At 44.9% G+C, this 22,885-nt stretch overlaps 3 protein-coding genes across 10 annotated transcripts; 1 reads left to right on the top strand and 2 right to left on the bottom strand.

Moving 5' to 3' along the window:
* Nucleotides 1–4,016: 4,016 nt before the first annotated feature.
* Nucleotides 4,017–8,292, bottom strand: LOC128467619 (SPRY domain-containing SOCS box protein 3-like). 2 transcript variants are annotated; one of them, XM_053449293.1, is made up of 5 exons: nucleotides 8,214–8,292; nucleotides 6,846–7,018; nucleotides 5,386–5,517; nucleotides 4,711–4,901; nucleotides 4,017–4,288 (listed from the first exon to the last, which is right to left on the bottom strand). In XM_053449293.1, the coding sequence occupies exons 1-5, from the start codon at nucleotides 8,246–8,248 to the stop codon at nucleotides 4,055–4,057; spliced, it is 765 nt and encodes a 254-aa protein (XP_053305268.1). In that variant the 5' UTR covers nucleotides 8,249–8,292; the 3' UTR covers nucleotides 4,017–4,054. The 2 variants fall into 2 exon arrangements, with proteins under 2 accessions (XP_053305268.1, XP_053305269.1); XM_053449294.1 differs by lacking the exon at nucleotides 8,214–8,292 and adding an exon at nucleotides 7,366–7,369.
* Nucleotides 8,293–10,272: 1,980 nt separating this feature from the next.
* Nucleotides 10,273–18,452, bottom strand: ATG13 (autophagy related 13). 7 transcript variants are annotated; one of them, XM_053448990.1, is made up of 18 exons: nucleotides 18,254–18,452; nucleotides 17,267–17,348; nucleotides 16,786–16,866; nucleotides 16,153–16,272; nucleotides 16,008–16,054; nucleotides 15,344–15,484; nucleotides 14,977–15,017; nucleotides 14,775–14,871; nucleotides 14,406–14,504; nucleotides 13,802–13,892; nucleotides 13,366–13,464; nucleotides 12,749–12,859; nucleotides 12,222–12,349; nucleotides 11,875–11,995; nucleotides 11,526–11,603; nucleotides 11,072–11,179; nucleotides 10,815–10,940; nucleotides 10,273–10,638 (listed from the first exon to the last, which is right to left on the bottom strand). In XM_053448990.1, exons 2-18 carry the CDS (start codon nucleotides 17,333–17,335, stop codon nucleotides 10,561–10,563), a joined length of 1,635 nt encoding a protein of 544 aa, XP_053304965.1. In that variant the 5' UTR covers nucleotides 17,336–17,348; nucleotides 18,254–18,452; the 3' UTR covers nucleotides 10,273–10,560. The 7 variants fall into 7 exon arrangements, with proteins under 7 accessions (XP_053304965.1, XP_053304966.1, XP_053304967.1 ...); XM_053448991.1 differs by lacking the exon at nucleotides 11,526–11,603; XM_053448992.1 differs by lacking the exon at nucleotides 13,366–13,464.
* Nucleotides 18,453–21,005: 2,553 nt separating this feature from the next.
* On the top strand, nucleotides 21,006–22,678 carry HARBI1 (harbinger transposase derived 1). Its single transcript, XM_053448665.1, has 2 exons — nucleotides 21,006–21,690; nucleotides 22,258–22,678. Exons 1-2 carry the CDS (start codon nucleotides 21,021–21,023, stop codon nucleotides 22,629–22,631), a joined length of 1,044 nt encoding a protein of 347 aa, XP_053304640.1. The 5' UTR covers nucleotides 21,006–21,020; the 3' UTR covers nucleotides 22,632–22,678.
* Nucleotides 22,679–22,885: the final 207 nt, after the last annotated feature.

The following is a 22,885-nucleotide window of genomic DNA, read 5'->3' as shown; positions in this document are numbered from 1 at the left end:
TTATCACGCTTTGTCGAATTGTGCCGCCTGTTGTTGCGCCGTTGCCGCGGGCCAAGATGCCAGCCCTGAACGCCAACGGTCTGATATAGTGAAACGGTGGGGTTTGCCTGGGGTCCCCCAGATGGGACTCTTACTGCCAGCCTTTCTTGGTCTGAATCAATGTTTTTTGTGGGTTCTTCCCAGGGTATCTGAAATGTTTAATTTTAAATGGGATCCGTCGCTGGCGATTTTTAGGTTCATAAATCTTTGGAATTGTTTTTACAAATGAAAAATCAGAACCCAGCTTTGTTTGTATAAACCGTGCTGTGGCGTGATTTGTTTTGAACGGCTGTAGATGGTGGGAGTTGTAGTCTGAGATGGGGATTAATAATTCCTCATTTTAATTTTTGGATATGGGCAATTCAGGTGTTTCTTCAACCAACTGGCTTACCTGTCCATCGTTCAAATAAGCTGCACGTATATATATTCTCTCTCATTATTGAAATGACGCGCACAATTTGACATAAACCTTTCTTTCTTTCTCGTGTAGCCCAGACCACCACTGCCCCCCATACCTCCGCCAGACCCTTTCCTCCCCGCGCACAACACTCTCCACCAGACCCTTTCCTCCCCGCACACAACACTATCCACCAGACCCTTTCCTCCTCGCACACAACACTATCCACCAGACCCTTTCCTCCCCGCACACAACACTCTCCACCAGACCCGTTCCTCCCCGCACACAACACTATCCACCAGACCCTTTCCTCCCCGCACACAACACTATCCACCAGACCCTTTCCTCCCCGCACACAACACTATCCACCAGACCCTTTCCTCCCCGCACACAACACTCTCCACCAGACCCTTTCCTCCCCGCACACAACACTATCCACCAGACCCTTTCCACCCCGCACACAACACTATCCACCAGACCCTTTCCACCCCGCACACAACACTATCCACCAGACCCTTTCCTCCCCGCACACAACACTATCCACCAGACCCTTTCCATCCCGCACACAACACTATCCACCAGACCCTTTCCTCCCCGCACACAACACTATCCCCCAGACCCTTTCCTCCCCGCACACAACACTCTCCGCCAGACCCTTTCCTCCCCGCACACAACACTATCCGCCAGACCCTTTCCTCCCCGCACACAACACTATCCGCCAGACCCTTTCCTCCCCGCACACAACACTCTCCACCAGACCCTTTCCTCCCCGCACACAACACTCTCCACCAGACCCTTTCCTCCCCGCGCACAACACTCTCCACCAGACCCTTTCCTCCCCGCACACAACACTATCCCCCAGACCCTTTCCTCCCCGCACACAACACTATCCCCCAGACCCTTTCCTCCCCGCACACAACACTCTCCGCCAGACCCTTTCCTCCCTGCACACAACACTATCCACCAGACCCTTTCCATCCCGCACACAACACTATCCACCAGACCCTTTTCTCAATGTGACAGACAATACCCACCCTGACAAGGCTTTTATATAGAGAGATATTGTTTGAGTCGTACTCCTTGTCCATCTTGATTTCCACATTTACGCGCCTCAGCTGGTTAGTCTGGCTGTGAGAGTAAAGATCCAAACCACATTTCGTGTTATGTCGACCCGTCCTGTTAACTTCCTTAGAACCCATATCTATCGCGGATAACGCAGCTGCTTTACCATAACCCGTTGCCGGTTCCGAGGCATTATCCCCGACCGCACCGGATACGGCGAGACCGGCATCGCTGGCGCAGACACCTGCCGTTCCGAGCGCCCCCTGCACCGTATGTCTCGCGCAGACACGTATATATTTTTCTACACTAATTTATAAGCTTCTCCGTTGACCGATTTGCAGCCATGATGTTTTTAGGGGTCGTTGCAGCCAAGCCAAGATTTTCAGCGATCTTTAATGTAACAAAATGTTGTGTTGTTCTATCCTTGTGTACAATACTCACTCACTTACTGTCCTAAAAAGAAAGAAAAGGGAAAATTGTGAGCGTTGCACGTGATATTTTACTGTGTGTCTCTCAAAACACAAAAATACACATTATATGTACATTCCTGGGTTCAAACCGTGTGTATGTGTTTATATATATATATATATATATATATATATATATATATATATATATATATATATATATATATATATATATATATATATATATTACACATCCTTAAATCTTTTCATATTATTTGCAAAGTTACCCTCGTTGTAGAATGCAGCGTTTCTTGGCGGTGTACCCTTTATTCTTCTATAAAAGAGATTACCCCGGGGTAAATAAATTTCCATATCGGTAGAAAAAAATTGTACAGATGCCGTCCCTTTAATCAAACAGTCTGGGAAATGCTAACCGCCATGTAGCTCTAACATCGTTCCAGCAGTCCCTACCTCCTTCCCTATAGAAGAGTCGTTTCTCTTGATCGGAATATATTTCGGGTTGGCTGGTGTTTTTTTTTTTTTTTTTTTTGTTCAGTATGCGCAGCTTTCGGGTTGGACGTTCTCCAGGGACCGTTCTTTTTGTCACATTTGAGTGCGAGCTGTAGGGACGAGTCTGCTCCAAAAGCCTCTTTTGGGTTCAAAGCGCTGGGTTCTCCGCACCCCAGACAGACAAGGGAACATCTTCGCTTCTCCTTGATTTGCTGCTGCGAGGGACGGGGGGGGGGGCTTTTTCGGTACACGCCAAATAATGTACTTTATTCCAATAATTCAACCAGTGCCATGTTGTACGTTGAAGATTTTGCACACAAAGCACAACGATCTCTCCTCGTTTACAAGCGTCGCCTAACCTGATCGAGGCCGGTCGCCATTCTCCCCGTGCGTAGGGCGCTCCTCCGCGAGACGCTGCGATTATTTTTTGGGTTTTATACCGGTGTCACTCCAACGCTCGCGTCACGTTTTTACTTTTGCTTGTGATTTTCACATTTTGTACTTCAATTAAAAAAGAAAAAAGTGGCAAAAATAAAAACTGGTATTTGTTTTTATTGGGGATAAGTGATTTTGGAAAGAGGCGGGGGGGGTCTTTGTGAATACCGTTGCATGTCAAGAGATCATTTAGAGGGAGCTCAGACTCGGCCAGCTATGACCAGTGTTTGTGGCTGAGGGTTATAGGCGTTGTGTTCTAGTAAGCAGTGACGGCTTCCTCCGCTCTCCGTAGTAGGTCCTCGGCTGTGCGCCCAGCTCCATGGCGTCACCGGCGGACAGATGTCCGATGAAGGACCCGTGGCCTCCCAGCTATAAAAGCGCCGTTTCCCGGCACAAGCATCAGATAACGCTATCGGGGACTGGGTGCGGTGTCAGGAAGAGGCAGGTGGTGCAAAGTACAACCGGTGACATCAACAGAGCGATTTGTCTGGAAAAACATGTTTTTGGGCTCGGCGTCACACGTTCAGGGCTGCGGGTGACACGCGTGGGGGGTTTATTGCGTATCGTGCCGCCGTACGCAGAACAGTGCCAAGATGGGAGCCGTCTCCCCCTCGGGTCGGACACTCGGCATATACAGAATTATTCAAAATGTGCATTTTGAGGGTTAAAGGTCCTCCTCTCGTTTGACAGAAAGAGAAATGAGAAGATGCCCAAATGCAGCGTATTTCTTAAAATATAGATATTTATTTAGATACAAATGTAAAGGTATGTACAGATTCACAGGATCAACCAACGATACATATAAAAGACCCCGCTATAAATGTGCCGCCCCCGGGGTCCTCTGATTGAGCATTGGGGGGTCTCATGCAGTGAGTGTCACAATGACCCCAGTTCCCAAAAACAACGTCTTGGAGGCTAGGGGGCCACCTAATGACACCTAATCCAGCCCGGGGCCGCACACTGCAGCACCTGATCTGCCGCCGGAGTAGGGGGGTTCGGTGCGTATGGGGCGATGTCGGCCAGCAGCCCACCTGGGATTTGCCCGGTCCTGCCTAAGCCGGCGGCTTTACTGCCCTTAATGTACAACCCTGACCGCTTCTAGTGCAAATAAAGGTTTCTGCTCCGGTTGTGTATGGGAGAAGCTGAAGCTTTGATCAGAAGATACCCAAAGAGCTTCTCCGCCGTGTCCATCACGTGTCACACGTTAGACGGCGTGTTCCAGGACCTCCGGGTTATGGTCCTCCTTCCAGCTCTTGAGTTTCCACCTGACGGCCGCGGGCAGAGGGAGCAGATCCACCAAGTCCTTCTGTGCCAAGGTGTGAGCCAAGGTGCTGAGGCAACGTTCCTGCAGGGAGGGCATCGGGCAACACCGTAACCCCAGCAACAGCTCCGTCCCGGGGGCCGTGGAGGAGACCATCGGATACAACGGCGACGGCACCTACAAAAAAACCCCATCAAAAATCAAATACGCATCCAAGTAATCTCTCCCAACTGGTCCCTTAAATGTATCAAACATATTGCCCCGGAGCTTTAACCCCTTAAACGTGTCCAAGGGTCTGATTAACAAGGGACAGCAATCCCCGGGACAGTTTGTACCTATTCCCAGCTACCCCGGCCAGTGACCCCAGTGCCAGGTCTACCGGCGATGCCCAAAAGGGGTGACCCGCACATAAGAGGATACGTCGTAACACGAAGCTGATGCCACGAGCCCTTTGGTATATAAGGAACGAGGAAGTTGGCAAGTATGGCGGGTGTAGCTAAAAGCGGGGAGAAGTCACCATCGCACGTATATGAAGTTCCATCGTCTCCACGTTTATAAATGATAGCTTTTTAACCCTTGAATGAAGGTACGGGGGGTACCTTGTGCAGCCCCGTGAACGCTAAGCCCAGGCTTTGTCTGTTCTTGTAAAACGTCAGGGTCCCCTCCTCCAGGTTCACGTGTACGCCGATCACGGTTCCGCTCTCATAGAACGGTTCCGTGTACCGACGGCTGCTCCCTCTGTGCCAGACCGTGCCTTTATACGACAAACCCCAGCTCTCCGCATCCTTCCCTGGGGAGGAAAAAATCAGCGCCATGAAGAGGCAGCATAAAAAGTATTATTTATTATTACTCTGTTAATTACTCCCTTTCTAAATATATATATATATGTTATATACCTAGATAAAAATGCCTTTTTTTGTTGAACAATGATTTGATTTGCAATAAAGTCAAGAAATCGGTGAAAGTCTCAATTTACACATTTAAGCCCAAAAGCTAAACCGAGAAGAACCCGGAGATATTACGGTAAAACGTTTAAAATTATTGGATTCGTAATAATGATAAGAAAAGGCATTCTGGAATATTTTCACTAAATGATGAATTCCATGTGAAATCCCACTAAATGAACTAATTATATATATTTTATATAGATTCAGGAGCCGTATGTCTATCCCATGCATGTTTAAATCCCCTCGCTGTGTTAGCCTCTACCATTTCTGCTGGGAGGCTGTTCCACTTATCTACCACCCTCTCAGTAAAATAAAATACAGTCTCACCCAATAAGTTAATGTACTCGAAATTCCCAGCATGCAGCGACGCTCTGCCCGTCCCGACGCCGACCATAACAGAAAGTCCCGAAGGGGGCTCCAGGAACTCGATTTCCCAGTAATGCTCGCCCTGTATAAACCCTGCGGGGAGAAGAACAAGCCTTTGGCATGTGAAGGGTTAAGGTTTTGGTGCCCTGGTAGAGACGGAACGCCATTGGGTTTTGAATGCTGGAACATGCGCAGTACAGAGCTTATCTCTTACAGGGATTGTTGGCTACAGCTTCATGTCCCCTTTACGAGAAGGTGGAGTGCAGACTGTAAGCTTTCCTGCCAAGAGTCCGAACCCTTTTATACTCACTAGTGCCCCCCCCCCAACTCCCATTCTTTCACACAGGGGTATTTAATACCGGCAGCTTCTCAGTGTGCTTCATACACACACACACTAACACACACACACACACACACTAACACAGTATAGCACTACACACTAACACAGTATAACACTACACACTGACACACACACTAACACTACACACTAACACAGTATAACACTACACACTGACACACACACTAACACTACACACTAACACAGTATAACACTTCACACTAACACACACACACTGACACACACACACACTGCACACTAACACAGTATAACACTTCACACTAACACACACACACACTAACACACACACACTAACACTACACACTGACACACACACACTAACACAGTATAACACTACACACTAACACAGTATAACACTACACACTGACACACACACACTAACACTGCACACTAACACAGTATAACACTACACACTGACACACGCACACACTAACACACACTAACACTACACACTGACACACACTAACACTACACACTGACACACACACACTAAAACTGCACACTATCACACTAACACAGTATAACACAACACACTGACACACGCACACACTAACACTGCACACTAACACACACAGTCTAACACCGCACACAGTCTTACCTTGCACACTGACACACACACACAGTCTTACACTGCACACTAACACACACACTAACACAGTCTAACACTGACACACACACACACTAACACTGCACACTAACGCAGTCTAACACCACACACCGATACACACACTAACACTACACAGTATAATACTGCACACACGGTCTAACACGGCACATTGACACACACACTCTTTCTCAGGGGCAGATCTAGAGCATAGCCTTGTGAGGGGCACTCACACTAATACACACACACGCACACACACACGCACACACAGCGCCAGCTCCCGCACCACCACATTTAGGTCATAAAGATGATTTATGGCTCTCCTCAACGAGATATGGAAAAAACTGATTGCAAGCTCTTTGGGACAGACTGAGAATTGCATAAAAATTGGCAAATCTATTAGCTTTAGGAGTTTTCATTCACTTTTTGGGATGACCAGTCCCTACACCTGCTGGGTACCTGTGCTTCCCCGCACCCCCGCGGTACCGCAGCTCTCCAGCACCGGGTCTGTATGGAAGTACACGGCCCTCTGGCACATGGACAGCTCAGTGGCCAAGGAGCGGCCATGCTTGTCCCACACCCACTTCTCCTCCACATATCCTCTGGGCATCGGAGGGTCCCGGGATCTCGCCCTTTGGGCACAAAAAAGAGAAAAAATGAAAAGAAATATAAAAAGAAATTGAGAACCTTAAATAACCACTAATTTCACTTAAAATGCTATAAAAGCGTATAAAGGCTAATAATACTTTTCCGGTGATCCCATTAATTATAACTCTCCATGATGCTGTAGGGCTGAGATTGGTGTGTAGTGTAGATGCTGTGTTATGTGAGGTTAGTGTGCAGTGTGGTGTTACCCGGTTTCGGTGTGTAGCACTGTGTGGTGTTGTGTTACCTTGGGGCGGTGTGGAGTTACCTGGTGTCGGCGTGTAGTATAGTGTTGTGTTACCTGGGGTCAGCGTGTAGTATGGTGTTGTGTTACCTGGGGTCGGCGTGGAGTATGGTGTGGTGTTACCTGGGGTCGGTGTGTAGTATGGTGTGGTGTTACCTGGGGTCAGTGTGTAGTGCGGTGTTGTGTTACCTGGGGTCAGTGTGTAGTGCGGTGTTGTGTTACCTGGGGTCGGTGTGAAGTGTGGTGTGGTGTTACCTGGGGTCGGTGTGGAGTGCGGTGTGGTGTTACCTGGGGTCGGTGTGTAGTATGGTGTGGTGTTACCTGGGGTCAGTGTGGCGTGCAGTGTGGTGTTACCTGGGGTCAGTGTGGAGTGCAGTGTGGTGTTACCCGGGGTCAGCGTATGGTGTGTAGTGCGGTGTTGTGTTACCCGGGGTTGTTGTGTTACCCAGGGGCGGGTGGTGGTGTGGTGTGTAGTGCAGTGTTGTGTTACCTGGGGTCGGTGTGTAGTGCGGTGTTGTGTTACCTGGGGTCGGTGTGTAGTGCGGTGTTGTGTTACCTGGGGTCGGTGTGTAGTGCGGTGTTGTGTTACCTGGGGTCGGTATGTAGTGCGGTGTTGTGTTACCTGGGGTCGGTGTGTAGTGTGGTGTTACCTGTGGTCTGTGTGTAGTGCGGTGTTGTGTTACCTGTGGTCGGTGTGTAGTGTGGTGTTGTGTTACCTGTGGTCGGAGTGTAGTGTGGTGTGTAGTGTGGTGTTGTGTTACCTGTGGTCGGAGTGTAGTGTGGTGTGTAGTGCGGTGTTGTGTTACCTGGGGTCGGTGTGTAGTGCGGTGTTGTGTTACCTGGGGTCGGTGTGTAGTGTGGTGTTGTGTTACCTGTGGTCGGTGTGTAGTGTGGTGTTGTGTTACCTGGGGTCGGTGTGTAGTGTGGTGTAGTGTTACCTGTGGCTGGTGTGTTCTCCGCCGTGGGTTCTCATCAGGTCTCTGCTCCCGGTTTATAAACTTTCTGTGTTTTCTAGAAAGATGTGGATCTCATTGGCGGAGGCGTTTCTGACCTCAACCAATCAGACTTAGGGATTCAGCCATTCCCCCTGAGTGCGCAATTCTGATTGGTAATTAGAAAACCTCCCTCAAGCAAACAACTTGTAGCCACGCCCATTCCTGAAAAGTTCCTTTAACCGCACCAAGCCTGTTAAATTAACCCCCTCCTTACCAGCTACAAATATACACGAGCGAGCTGCACATTTAACTCCTTCACTGCTGCCTCTACCCACCAACACCTCTGCGTGTCGGTGAGATACACGCGTGTGCGGCTCCAGTGATTTAAATCCACATCCTACATGTACCCCCCCCCCCATTTAAGGGGTCTCTGGTCTCCCTACCTCAGAGGGTAACTCTGGGTCAGATGAGGACACCTAGAACACTGCTTGTTTGTGCTTTCACTTCCTGATCACGTGAGCAGGAAGCTTCCTCATTGGGTGTTACTAACAGCAGATTATTGGAGCTCCCTAAACAGCATATATTATATCATATCTATTATATATTCCTTATACTGGAGTAGATCTGTTACTTGAACTCAGGTGGTCAGGTCATCATGAGAAGTGATGTTTATTCATTCTTCTTATGTCTGGTTACATTATATACGACATTTATACAGTAGATACACGATATCCAGAGCATTCTATCACATGCTAAGAGTTCAGCCCGTAAAGCATCTGTCCGAAGGGCCGCAGGGGGCCCTGGATTAAAGGCAAGTGAATACTAAAAATGATTTTCATTGAAACAATTAAGACCTCTTTCTGTAAATCAGTATTTTTTTTATTCTGCTGTTCTAGATCTCAAAGCCCATGAAACCCCAATGGGGTTTTTTGTTGGCTGAGGATAATGGGAGTTCAATCATAGCCGGGGCATTTGGTACAGATCTCCCTTTATGTCTAGATCTGTAAACCACCAATTATATGTTTATAGTACGGTACAATCGTTTGAATCCGGATTAAAATAAATAATTTAACCCCGACGCACCCGGATCACTATAACACGTCACACAACATTCCGGGCCACCCGCTTCCAGATTTGACCAGCCATAAAAATTTAAAAAAAAAAACACAAAATCGGTGTTAAGTCTTGGAAATACATATATTTATTATTATATTACATATCTGACATACATCTATTAACAGTGCCAGAACTCCTCCTGCCAGAGCAGATGGTAGCAGCATCAAATCCTCCGCTAAAACGTTACAGCGTAATGTGGGTGATGGAGATCAACAGCAAATTAACCCCTTAGGTGCACTTCGCTACCTGCCATCCTATGCATGAACAAGAGTTGATTTTTTTTTTAGTGTTCTGACATCTTTTAAGTTTTTTAGCGTACGTTTCTAACACTCCACTTTTGAAGACGTTTATTTTTAGGTAGGTAAGCAGGGTCGTGCCGTGTGATACTTTCTTCAGCAGCTTATAAGAGGCGCTGATAAAGATGCGTACTGATTGCCGGAGATCTCGGGGATTAAAGTAGAGCAAAACGCACTTTTAACCCTTACAGGGCTGCCCTGGACCCCTTCAGAATAGTTCTTCTGGCATTTAAAAGTACTTAAAACAAGGACAGAATGGGCGCAATCCACAGAACCGGACAGCGCCAGCAGAGTGCGTAAAAACAAAAAAAAGGCTTTTCTTCCTGAGAATGGAAAACACTAAAGAAAAGACGGGAGAGACCCGCGGGGGCCACAGGCCGGATTCTCTAATGCAACATGCACGTTCGGCCCACCCATGAACAAGCCGTTTAAGGTGCGTTATGGTTCGGTATGGCTTGGTTGATAAGCGTGACTTAGTGGATGTTGTGACTGCTGTTCATAAAAGGTCTTCGAATTAAAAAGCCCAATACTTAGAGCAGCTGCTTAGAGAGACTGCGGGTGAGGTACAGCTGGGCATGTGCTTATTACTCCAAAGCTGTTTACGTACAGGGCTTCCCGCTCTGACCTCAGCAAGTCTGGAGTCTGTCTTTGCCAAACCTAACCACAATTTATACGACCGGGGCAATGTGACGCCCCTGGAGGTGCTAAGTGCCATTATAAGGGGAACAGTTCTTCAACACGTTTTAAACAGAACATTTACAGTCTTCCAGTAAAGGGTACGGTTCCTAACTGGTACCTGCAGGTTTAGGCAGGTGTCCTACGTGAAAGTTCTTAGAGAAATAAATGGCGGGTGCTCCAGGACGTGGACCTGAGTTTGCGGACAGGAAAGGGCAAATGAAGTCACTTGCGGATGTGACACAGATCCTTCACCGAGGTTCTTACTGTAAAGATTCGACGAAGGCGTCAAACTCCTCCATGTTCTTTTCATGCATGGCTAGCTTCTCTGGTAAGGAGTCCTGTGAAGATACCAAAAGTGCGCATGTGCAAAGGTAACGTTAATAAATAGACAGTGTTCCTATTATCAGCCCTCAACCTAATTAGATAAAGTAATCTCTGCGTTAAAAAACTACAAGAAGCAAATAGATGCGATCTAGAACTGAGAAATCAGTTCTAGAACCGTTAAGGATCTTACCAGATCTTCTGCCATGGACTGCACAGCTATGTCTACAGACAGGCTACTCAGCTGTGGTGGGTTCTGAAATTCCCGATAAAAAGTCCCAATGTCCATGGAAATATCATCTTTGGAAAAGGCCGGTCTCTGCAAGGCAAATAAAGTCATTTATACACAGGGGGCAGGTAAGCCTCGGCATCTCGTATGGTTAACTAATGCATGGTCTACAAGCGTGCAACAGAAGCTAGACTGGTTAGCTAAGCGGTGGGAGCTCTTACAAAGTCCACCATCACAAAGTCATCTTGGGGTGTTCCACCGCTGGAGCAAGAACTTTGCAAACTCTTGGTTTCGGGAGAGACGTCTTCGGGGGTTTCAGGGCACACCACCTAGAAGAGAAAGGACAACCAAAGCTGCCTAAATGGGGGTGATAAACTTTAACAAAGAGGAAGAAGATGTAAAATAGGCTGGGTTTTTGGAGGAATCATCTAAAGACTCCAGTGAAGTCTCTGTGTTAAAATCTTGCACCATTACTGCATACACTACACATCAGATTAAATACATCCTAGTGTTAAATAGCAGCAAGAAGCAGGAAAGTTCTGTTAGCTTCCACGGTGATTGCTCCACATTTAGTACTCTGTCCCAATGATTGCACCTTATAAAAGGGGACAGAAGAGAGAGAGTGTGTTCTAGATTAAGTGTAATGAGGTTGGAAATGGTTGGGAGAGAATGTACCATGGGATCAGTGTCCTCATTATCTGCAAGTCTGGGAGCAAACACAGCAAAAGGTATATCCGCGCTGGCGTAGGTAATCTGCAAGCAAACATGACAGGGGTTAAAGTCAACCTGCCAAAAAACAGCAATAGTGGCAGATGCAAAAAAAAGACTGAAAAGTAACAAGAAAATGTAAAGATGTGACATGGAATTAACAGGTTAGTGGGATGCTTTGGTGGATTAAGAGGTGAATTGCACAGTAGGTACCACAGGAAAAAAACTGCCCATAGGTCACTATAGATGCTAGTTTGGCCAACATTAGCCATATTGGTAGAATAGGGGCCAATGTCTTTATTATCTTGCCACTGACCTGAGGGGACGGTTTATCCACGAAAGCGCCCACCTTCCTGGAGAAGAGGACACGTGTAGATTTGTTAGGCGAGTTGCTCTTTCCGGTCACACTGCTGCCTGAAGGCGTATCGAGTTCTTCACTGTATTAAAGAGGACGTGGTCAGTGTACATTGTACTATACCAGGGGTGTCCAACCTACGGCCCTCCAGCTGCTGCAGGACTACATCTCCCACAATGCTCTTTCAGCTAAGGGGCTGGCTGAGGAGTATGGGAGATGTAGTCCTGCAGCAGCTTGAGGGCCGCAGGTTGGACACCCCTGTACTATACGAATGTAAGGCGATGCTGGGTATGAAGGCTGGGTGTTACCTGCTGGACGTGGTGCCCGTTACATTAGAAGGGGATGCTGGAACCGTTCTGTCGTGCTCTGCCTGGGTGCCTTGTGGGGGCTGCAAGCCGGCGGTGGGAAGTCCTCCCTCTTTTCCCGTCATCATCATCTACAGAGACAATCGGCTTTAGTAACTCCAGACGTAAACCTGAATAGCAATTCCGTATCGCCGAAGACCCTTTCCGGCTGCGGACGTGCGGTGCGGAGCAGAGGGCAGACTAAACACCCTTCCCATTGTAACATGGAAAATACATCAAAAAGTTCAGGTGCAGAGCAAATGGAATGAGCAGTAAGTAACGTTAACAAGATATGAAGACAAAAACAATTCTAAGAAAGTTAGAGTTTGGTTCTGGTTTGACTTTGTTTTAATGAGTAATTCATAGACAATATTATACAATATGTACAAGGATTCACGGGATAGATGGCTCCAAGCAGTTAGTGGACAAGCAACACAAACATTCGATCTACGTTATATGCTCTGTGCTAGTCTCCTCCTCGTGAGGAGTACCTGATGCGGATGTGCGGCACTCACTCCAGCAGCCAAGGCTACTGGGCAACCCAGTTCAGAGGATCCCACTCCCAGGACAGCCGGCTGATAGGAAAGACGGGAACTGCAGAGCTTCAGCGACAAAGAGAAAGGAGGAGGAAGGAAGATGTAAAAGGCAGAGATGCAAAGTTAAGAAGCCCCAGTAATCCTTATTCACACCGTGCAATTTTCAGTAACGTATTCAGAATTTTCAGAGCAATAGTGGAAAACCTGATGTTATGATGTTATTTCAACCATACATATCACTGAAATCAGTGCGTAACTATAGAACACACGCGTATGTCTTTTTTTTTTTTTTACACGGCACATGAAATTACAATTTTGTTGGAAGATAGCTTAAAATTAAATAAATTTACAGGCAACATGCAAGGTTATTTCTATAAAGTTAACTTAGGGATACAACTCATTTCTATGCAAAATTTGGACTCAAACGACATCAGCTTCCATTGTAACACTACGTAAAAATGGGGACAGTCTGTATTACTATAAGTAACAGTTAAACTTCTTGAACAGGTAGTATCCCCAACTCCCAGCCAGTGGCAATGCACACACTCTATGTTATTTCCTATAAAACTCACTTGCTGTGAGAAGGCCAGTCCCATTGTCAGGACCCTGGTAGAATCTGTCACCACAGTAAAAGCTGTTTGACCCTGTGCCTTACTGACAGTGAACACATACTACACACACACGACAAGCCAGAGAAAGAGAGAGACAGTATTCAGAGGTAAGATTTAAATGGCCTTTCCGGCATCGCACATGAAAAACAAAGCCTAAAGTGCTAAAATCTTTATCCAGTATTGTAAACAGATGGCAGATTAAACTTGCTTTTAAGATGTTGCAGTCCAGCTTATAATGTATACAACCTACCTTCATTTATTATAGATCAAATCATGTCATTAACTCGATGATGGAAAACTACGCTCTGCAGGTGTGTATGTGGCGGAAAAGCATCACCGAGGTCTACTCTGTTACCTGATGTACAGTAATGCCGAGGGTGGTGGGAGAAATCCGTACCTGTGATGGCGGGGACGTGGAGAAAGACGTGGCACAGACCTCCTGGGACTCTTCCACAGCAAGGTAAGTGGGCCCTTGGTCATCAGGTGCCCTGTTAGAAAAAATGTTCACAAAAACACCATACACATCAGTCTGAATACTGGATTAAATGTGGAAAGTAAACAGCACAGATGTTAACACTGCTGGCATCGATACCGTAATCATGACCGAATGCACAGCGTAAATACGAGGCCCTATAGCCAGGACCTCATTGGGTAGGCTCCACATTGCTAGAGTGTAAGGGAACTCTACACTGGTCATGTGTAAGCTTATAATATATGATATGAAACTGAATGCTTCCTATCCATCTCTGTAATGCAGGATTACTGAGGCCAATGGAAGTTACAGGTCAACAGGTTACAGAGAGTTGCAAATCTCACCTACTCTACTCATTCAAGGTATGGCCAGGTGACACCTTTGGCTCTCTAACTGGCTGTAGGTTTGTGGAGGATAAAAGGCGTTGTAGTCGACTGCAGCTGGTGTTACGGATTGGCTACTCTAATTCTAAGGCTACAGAGTGGGGCAATAATGTCATTATTTATTTTGGTGCTATCTTTATCCTCACCTGTAGTTGCACGGATGCATGTGTGAGGTGCTGGGGAAAGGTCGGTCAACAAAATGATCGATTATAATCCCCATGATGGGCTGGGTCCTCTCATACTGCCTGCAATGTAACAAACACATGGGTATTATTTACCTGCAGGCCTTGCCCTAGTCTCCTTTTTGGGCTAGCACTGGGCAGCTTGTGGGAAAAAACGCAGAGACTCCAGTGGTTGAAATTCAGAAAAGACCATAACTAATAGCTCGTTATCGGTCTTGTCCCCTGATCTCGGCCATTACAATTCACAGGTGTCAGATGGACAGTGTGCTGGGTGGTCGATCTAAACCGAAACTGAAATCTATCAACGCTGGACAATCCTTTAGACCGGGTTACCTGTTTGACATGAAAGCCAGGTTGGTTCTGTAGGCGCAGGTCAGTGTGAGAGTGCCGATGGGGGTGCCCACTGTCCCGATACGTACGGCTTGGAATCCTGAGAGGAAAGAAGAGAGAGGTATGTAGACTACTTATGGATAAACAATCGCATAACATTTCAGTTTTGCTGGAATTTATCATAAGTATGTGTTTGACGTGTTACCTTCTTTAAGTCCAAGGAGTTGAACATCTCCAAAATAAATCCTATGGACAAATAACAAATGTTAGAGAGGTTAGAAAGGTTAGAGAGGAGAAGAATGCTAATGGTGTCTGCATGCCAAGCTGGTGTAGTCCCTGCGATCCCCACCAAGGTGAAGCATGTGCCTGCAGACGTTCATGCGCTAGATACCCTCTTTGGCATAGATAACAAGTTGAGCAAGATGGACTGTTTAATGGTACATGGGTCAAGGGCATGATGGTAGCCCCGCCTGAACGTTTTTGTTTAGTTAAAATGTGATATAATTGAGCTCGAAATTTCTTACAGCCCTATCTGCCATGTACTAAAGATTAGAAAATCATATGCTGGTCACCTGTACAGAATGACGTATTCGTGGCCCTGTTTCCTGGAGAGCCTGTAAGCTGGAGTCACTCTGGTGACTGCGAGTAAAGACTTCAGCAGCAGGGACAGACGGTTATATACGGTGTAGGAGACTTTGATTTCCCGGTCGCATCTACAAAAACAGGAGTTAATTAGCTGCAGGGGCTAGCAGAGAATCCACAAAAAACAAACAAAACAAAAAATGCTGTGAATTATGTTATTTCACAAACACACAGAATGTTTAAAGCTGTTAAATTAATTCAAATGGGCTCATTTCACAAGGTGGCCATTCTCAGGTATCCACCAAAAAACTTTTACTTTAGACCAAGAATGACTCTAGCGTTTCTAAAGCGCTAGACACGTGATGTCCTCCTTGCATGCGCAGGTGCCTAGTTTGCAGATGTGGTTGGGCTGGCCCTGTCTTTGACACTCACTAAATTTCAACCAGGCCTATGCGTCTTGTATATTGCATGGTGGAGAATTTTAAAAGGCGGCATAATAGCTGCTTTACATAGCCAAAGGGTTAATAGCTTATTGTGGACATAAAATTCTTCATCTCTCTGCATTTTTCCATAATAAGCTGCCAATTAAATAACCAGAAATGTCTATTTTCCTGGTTAGTGTTTTCCCAAACAAATATGACATTTAGTACTAACTTCTCATTCATTTCCAGACACCAAACTTCCAGTTCCATGGAGTCTCCCTGGAAGAACAAAAAAAGAAAAAAGCTGAAATCATTCCCACAGAAGCTGTAGACTCTCATGTGTAAATGTGTCACATCCTGGGCTCAGCGACCCGTACCTCCGAGGTCTTCAGAGAGATCTCCACACACATTGAGCGTCCCACAGCTGGAAGCTGTCCAGACAGAGCTTTCTTTGCTTCATGGGTCACTTCTGGGATATCTTTGATTGCCAAGTTAAACTATAAAATGATTAAAAAAAAAGTTTAATCACAACTGGAGTAATGAGCCTACAGAGTGACATCAGGACACCTGCTACAGACCCTACGGTGAGCAATAACAGACGATATCCTAATTTTTAGATATGTTTCCAAAGAAGTGCATGCCCTAACTGTGCCCTGCACAGCTTCACTAAGATCCTGGCTGTCACTGTCTTTTCTATAAGTTTATATCATAGAATATTAAATTAAAATTCAGTTCCATTTTTTATAGTGATGGAATATATTCAAGTTTCATTTAACTTGAAAGGTATTTCATAAATTACCAAAGTAGCCAATCAGCGGGACCACTCAATGTGTCGAGATAGCTTTTCACGCTTTGTAGCAGAATCACTTTTTGCACATAATAACCACCGATGTGTCAGTTAACATGATTCTTAATATTGTAACGCAGGACAATAGAAACTGTAGCATGATACCATTAATATTAAGAGGTTAAAACAAAGAAGGGAAATACTTTTAAGGAAAAAAGGGTACCCAGTCAGAGCCTGTAGGAGAAGACGTGGAGCGGGTACAGATCTTGTCTCCAAGGCGAGCTTGCACAATCACCTGGACAGCCTGCAAAATGAAGCGTGACAGTGAGTACCCAAACAGAATGCCTGTGACATGCAAAGTTGTTTAGGTTCTTTGAACATACAAAGAAAAGTGTGAATAAAAGGGACATCCTCCATGCGTAAGATACATATTTACAGTCTCACTGATAAAAAGGCTTTCCTCCCCAGTGGGAAACCTCAGATCTGGGTTGCATTTACAAGCAACCAATTTCTTGACAGTTTTAGAAGCCAGGAAGGGACATATGAATATTTATACAGACTTATAGAGATGTATGTATACGATTGGAGAACACGGTGATATCCGGGGGCTGTGGTTATCTGCTTCCTGGGATTTGTCCAGTCCCCCCCTATTGGCGAAGATAACTGAATCAAACCGTCTTTCTATACCAAGACCGTCTCCTTACCTTCAAAGCAAAGAACTTGACAAACTTGTCCAAGTCCTTACGGTCCTGGGGGCTGAGGTCCGCATCCATCGCATCTGTAAACCTGGATTATAGAAGATTAGCACGTTAGCATAATAACAAGTGTGAGTTTATACCGTGTGAATGCAGATATTATACTCAGGGCATAAAACTCCAAGATAACTTTTCAAATTGGGAATTACAGATGTCTTTATCAGAGGGATCTTTCAGGTACACTTAATACCCAAAATCTAGCTTCAAAAGGTTTAAAAGGTGTGCATGTTACACATCAACAGAAGACACAGCAAAGCAATTATTATTAAACCATAAGGCAAATATAATTCCTAATTGTCGACATTACACGTTGTTCTATTACCACACAACTGTAGCTGTATTTATGAGTATATAGTGTAATTAGCAACGCTCTGGCGACGGACATGTTGAACCAGATTCGTTATATAGGGCACAAGAAGGGCGTCAGTATGAATCAACAAATACAGAGAAATTGAGGCTAAGGAACAAAATGGCAAGAAAGGTCACGGACTGGCTGATACTCTTAGCGCTTATAATATAATTTATTGGAAGTCTGACAGATATGCAGATAAGGATGTGGCTGCTGTGTCATCTCGGTTCAGGCAGGAATATTCTAATAGAAAAGGGATTAACGGTGTTTAAGGCACACGATAAACAGTTTTAACAAATAACTCACATGGGTTTAAATGGGTCCCTACAAAACCTGACAGATCGTATACATCAACTAATATATATATATATATATAAGCTCTTCTGTCCCTTGTAGTATGACAGTGTTTGCATTACCCTACCTGCCAGGCTGCACTTGCCCCATACAGGCCTGCAGTACGTACGATATACACAGGGGTCCCGTTTTTAAATACCGATCTGGGTACCCTAGATCTGGCTATAGGAAGGGACAGTGAGGCCTGAGCTGTGAACCATCACACCGGCCCCACGTCACCCCGGGCCTCTCACCGCTTCTCATTCCAGGTGCCCTGGGGCTGACTCTGACTCTGTCACCGCCTGCTTCTATCTCCCAAGCGGCCAGCGGTCTCTCAGCTTCCTCCAGTAAAGCTCCTTATGCTTGCAGCTCTTCTTGGTACTCTCTGCTGACAGCAGGTGTTTCTGTCACAGACCCAAATCACCCATCGGGGCAGCCATTACTGTTTGTGTTTTGTTTTCTCTCAGTTCGTAAAATTAGTCCAAACTTCGCGGTCGCACATTCGACCAGAAATAAAAAAAATTGAAAAATAAAAGCATATAGCCTCTGTCCCAGTTTTTTATCGCAACTTTGTATTTCCTAACGCTGCTATTATTTACTACTATATCCAATCTGTCGTTCTAGAAGAGCCGTGTCGAATCTGCTGTGTGTAACCATTGTCGGATTGTCTGCGCAGCCTCTGTGGGACGTGTTTGTGTCGGTGCGCGTGTCTACAAAAAGCGCGCGCAGGGAGGTGTGCGGTAATGTCTTATGTAACAACGGCGCTATAGGCGGCCTGTGTATACCGCTCATCCATGTTTATAGTTTTATTACCTAAATCCAAGACACTGTAATATAATATATACACGTACTGTATATAGCTGCACCGTCTATATAATTCATTGGCTGCCTCTGATCTGAATAGCTGTGAGCGAAAAATAAATTATTGGCTCCGCTGGAAACAGTTACTTCGTCTAAGGGTATTTTGATGGGAGAAGGCTGCAAGGCGAGCATGTGGGACAGAATTCACAAAATTTGTAAGTATGTTATTATTATTGCGTTTCATTTATTAAGTGCTTACAAACTATGCTGTGCTGTACAACGTAAATCGTGTGGTTACCGCATACATATATACATTAATACTATATGCCTTAATCTAGAATACTGCATTGTCCCGGAATGAGAATTCTGTGTGAAGGAGGTCTCAGCCAATCGGGAGAGACTTTTCAACTCTCCTGTTTGCCTGAGAGTTCAGAAGCCTCTCCTGATAGGTTGAGTCCCTCCTTCACACCAAGCTCAGTGTAAGATGCAGACAGCACAAGGTATGTGTGTTTGACTTTGTGTATTGTCTGGTAATAGAGGAGTTAACACTCAATCTTCTCATGTATTTAATGATTGTATGTATGTTAAATATATATCAACATGATTTCCAAGGATACCTAATCATATTTAATAGTATATGTGAATAAGTCTGTGAGATCAATAATATAATTTTTTTGTGTATGTGACTCACTGTGTAATATATATATATATATATATATATATATATTATACGCCTGTGTATGTAATCTTTGTAGGCTGCCATCTAGTCTTATGGTATTTTTACACAGGACTGGTGGGCTTATGATGTCCTGCTCAAGAGCTTACACTCTAAAGGAGTAGTATTGGTAATTGAAACAAAAGGAGAGGTGAAAAGATGGAGTAGTAGATCTCCTGTGGCAGTAACTAGGGGGAACTGGTTACAGGAGGCGAAATATGTTGTTTAAATAAAATGAATTTAGGGGTAGATGGGTGGGCTAGCGCTTGCGGCTAGCAGAGGACTTGCAGTGTTTCAGGAAAGCTTTGATATTCAGTATGTTGATTTTTGTTGTTGAATGTAGTGAGATATGCTTTATTGATTATCCTGGGATAATTTGCACTAATAAACAAAATTCTGGAATGTCTATTGAAAGAATAAATATCCAAATGTATTTGATTACGTAATATTAGTTGAGCAGATAATTATAGATACGATATAAGAAGCCCATGTATTGTTGGCACTTTACAAATGTCTTTAACTACTTCTAAAATGTACCAGAACCCATTATTGTGGAAATTTACGTGTACTACCTTGTAATGTGTATAATATAATATTATTGATTTATATAGCGCCACCATATTCTGTAGGCTGACATTGGATCAGACAAATTCAGTAAGTGAATCCCTTACAGTAATCCCTTTCTGGACTTTGGCATTTTTACACTTCTGCTTTTTTGTTATGTCCTTGTTCAACCTTAAGTTCCTTTTTTTCTTATTTAGTGTACCTATGCAAATTATGTATATTCACGTATATAGCCCATTTAGTGTGAAAAAATATATTATATATATATATATATTTTTATTCTGCTTTGTATGTCCACCTGCAGAAACAAACACCAATCTGCAACATTCCCAGAGTACAGTGCATTTTGCATTTTGTTTTTAATTTTTGAGGTAGATGTGGTGATTATTGTTTTTATTTTTACACTTTTAATGCTAATACTTCCTATTTTTAATTATTTTATTTGCATTGTTCAGTAGAAGGGATCGGATATCTTTTGAAACGGGGAAAATTACATCACTAGAGGAGTTATCTTGTGCCACCAAATTGCTAATTGCCCTCTTCTTATATTCCTACAGCAATCATATCACAGGGAAGGGAATGCCTGGATGAAAGTGCTCATTTTGAGGGTTTTCACATTTAATAGCCAAGCCCTTCAAATTGTGGCCCAGCTTGAAGGGGAGGTGGAATTCTGGGACATAATATTATGGCCTGAAGGGGTTAAGGAAGTGTTTTTATTGGCCATTATACAGTACATTAAAATGTCATTCTGAGTCCTGTTGTGCAAAAAGTTAGTCTAAACTTTGGAGTTATGAGTGGAGATGGGAGGACCACATTACTGCATGGGGCCAGTGCATGGCCAAGGTTTGCTGAAATTTACTTTAAAAGAGCAAATTTTTTTCTTTTTCTATTTTCAGACTACTCCTCTGTGCTTGAACACATGCTTTGAGTCAGAGACATCTATGGCCATTCCCATTACAATTCTGCACTGTGACCTACTGCTCTATGGACGTGAGCACCGAAACCTTGATCGTTGTCGACTGGAAGATGTCACAGATGAGTACTTGGTCTCGACGTACGGCTTCCCCCGGGCATTCATTGATTACCTTGTTGAACTCTTGGGAAGTAACCTGTCCCGACCCACTCAACGTTCACGAGCCATAAGCCCGGAAACCCAGATTTTGGCAGCACTCGGATTCTATACGTCTGGCTCCTTCCAAACACACATGGGTGACACCATTGGAATAAGTCAAGCTTCCATGAGCCGTTGTGTCACCAATGTCACGGAAGCTCTGGTGGAGAGGGCTTCCCAGTTTATTCTGTTCCCCAGGGAAGACGGGTCCATCCAGCGGCTGAAGGATGAGTTCTACAGCGTTGCTGGAGTTCCTGGAGTTTTGGGGGTAGTTGATTGTACCAATGTGACAATTAAAGCGCCTAATGCAGAAGATATGTCATACGTGAACCGACGAGGCCTGCACTCTTTAAATTGCCTTCTTGCATGTGATGCTCGGGGGGTTCTGCTCTGGGTTGAAACCCACAGGCCTGGAAGTATACAAGATGATGCTGTGCTCCATCAGTCTGAACTCTGCTACCTCTTTGAGACAGAATTGCATAAAGAGGGCTGGTTGCTAGGTAAGTCTGCGGAACTAAGTAAAGTTCAGTTGTTTCCCAGGGTTACCCTTAGGTGTAGAGGACGCTGTGCCTTTATGTTGTGTTTTGCGTAAATGATTGTGTTTCAGTGAATGTTGTAAGACGTCATCCTTGGGCTGCACCTCCTGTCCCTTTACTTTTAAAACTCCAATAGCATGTTAAAGGTAAAAATATTTCTTAGAAATACTCATCTTGTGTACGCAGCTGAAATTTACTGAGGTATATTTTTCTGACAGCAGCTGAAATTTCATGGCTGCTTTGTATGCAGTAGAAGTTTAAATTTCTTGGTATCTGAGGAGGTTTATAAATTATACAGGGAAATAAGTATCTATATTGTAACTTCTTTGCTTTGTTTTGAACTGGTTGCAATTACGCGTATTTAAAAGAACAGCAAGTAAATTCAGTCCCTTGTACTTCATGAGCAAATATATCAGAAACGACTCCTGTCACGTGTATAGGTGTATTCCTTGACTGTTCCTTTACTGCTGCGTATGTTTTTGTTTCACTTAATGCTTATAATTTGTTTTCTTTTATTTTTATTATATACAGCGGACAGTGCTTTCCAGCAGCAGCCATGGCTGATGACACCAGTGCAGATACCTGGAAGTCCCCCTGATTATCGTTACAACATGGCACATACGGCCACACACTGTGTCATGGAACGCACACAGCAAGCTCTTAAACGCCGCTTTCGCTGTTTGGATGGTTCTAAAGCCACTCTCCAGTACTCGCCAGAAAAAGCGTCTCAGATCATACAGGCTTGCTGTGTGCTGCACAACATTGCTCTGCAGCATGGCTTAGACATCTGGAGTGATTCTGGAACAGCTGGACTGGAGCAGGAGGAGGAATATGCCTGTGTGGAATCGTTAGAGTCAGAAGCTTATCGTGTGCGACAGGAGATCATTCTTACCCATTTTAGCTGATGCTGCAATGTAAAGTTGTATTCAAATAAAGATGCACTTGTTTCTTCCGTTCTCCTTTTGTGATACTGATACCAGTCTATGATGTGGGTGAGGTAACTGCTCCAGCCAATCAGGAGGCTGGGTTCAAGGACAGCTCCTGATTGGCTGGGCCCAGTCATGTGATTTCAGCAGCCAATCAGGAGCCGGCCCTAAATTCTGCACTCTGATTGGCTGAGGATGTCAGGTGACTTCTCCAGCCAATCAGGAGGCTGGGT

Source organism: Spea bombifrons, chromosome 10 (genome assembly GCF_027358695.1).
Source record: "Spea bombifrons isolate aSpeBom1 chromosome 10, aSpeBom1.2.pri, whole genome shotgun sequence".
Lineage (NCBI taxonomy): Eukaryota > Metazoa > Chordata > Amphibia > Anura > Pelobatidae > Spea > Spea bombifrons.
The sequence above is the reverse complement of the archived record's forward strand: the minus strand, read 5'-3'. Positions and strand labels throughout refer to the sequence as shown.

Bases quoted from the DNA above. Each gene is read 5' to 3' on its own strand.
- HARBI1 (XM_053448665.1), top strand. From the start codon at position 21,021: ATGGCCATTCCCATTACAATTCTGCACTGTGACCTACTGCTCTATGGA. The intron at 21,691-22,257 runs GTAAGTCTGCGG...TATTATATACAG, and splicing joins TAAAGAGGGCTGGTTGCTAG to CGGACAGTGCTTTCCAGCAG.
- LOC128467619 (XM_053449293.1), bottom strand. From the start codon at position 8,248: ATGAGAACCCACGGCGGAGAACACACCAGCCACAG. The intron at 7,019-8,213 runs GTAACACTACAC...TTGTGCCCAAAG, and splicing joins GGAGAACACACCAGCCACAG to GGCGAGATCCCGGGACCCTC. The intron at 4,289-4,710 runs GTACCCCCCGTA...GTTTTTTTGTAG, and splicing joins CGTTCACGGGGCTGCACAAG to GTGCCGTCGCCGTTGTATCC.
- ATG13 (XM_053448990.1), bottom strand. From the start codon at position 17,335: ATGGATGCGGACCTCAGCCCCCAGGACCGTAAGGACTTGGACAAGTTT. The intron at 13,465-13,801 runs GTACGGATTTCT...GTGTGTGTGTAG, and splicing joins CCACGTCCCCGCCATCACAG to TATGTGTTCACTGTCAGTAA. The intron at 10,941-11,071 runs GTAAGAGCTCCC...TTTGCCTTGCAG, and splicing joins ACTTTGTGATGGTGGACTTT to AGACCGGCCTTTTCCAAAGA.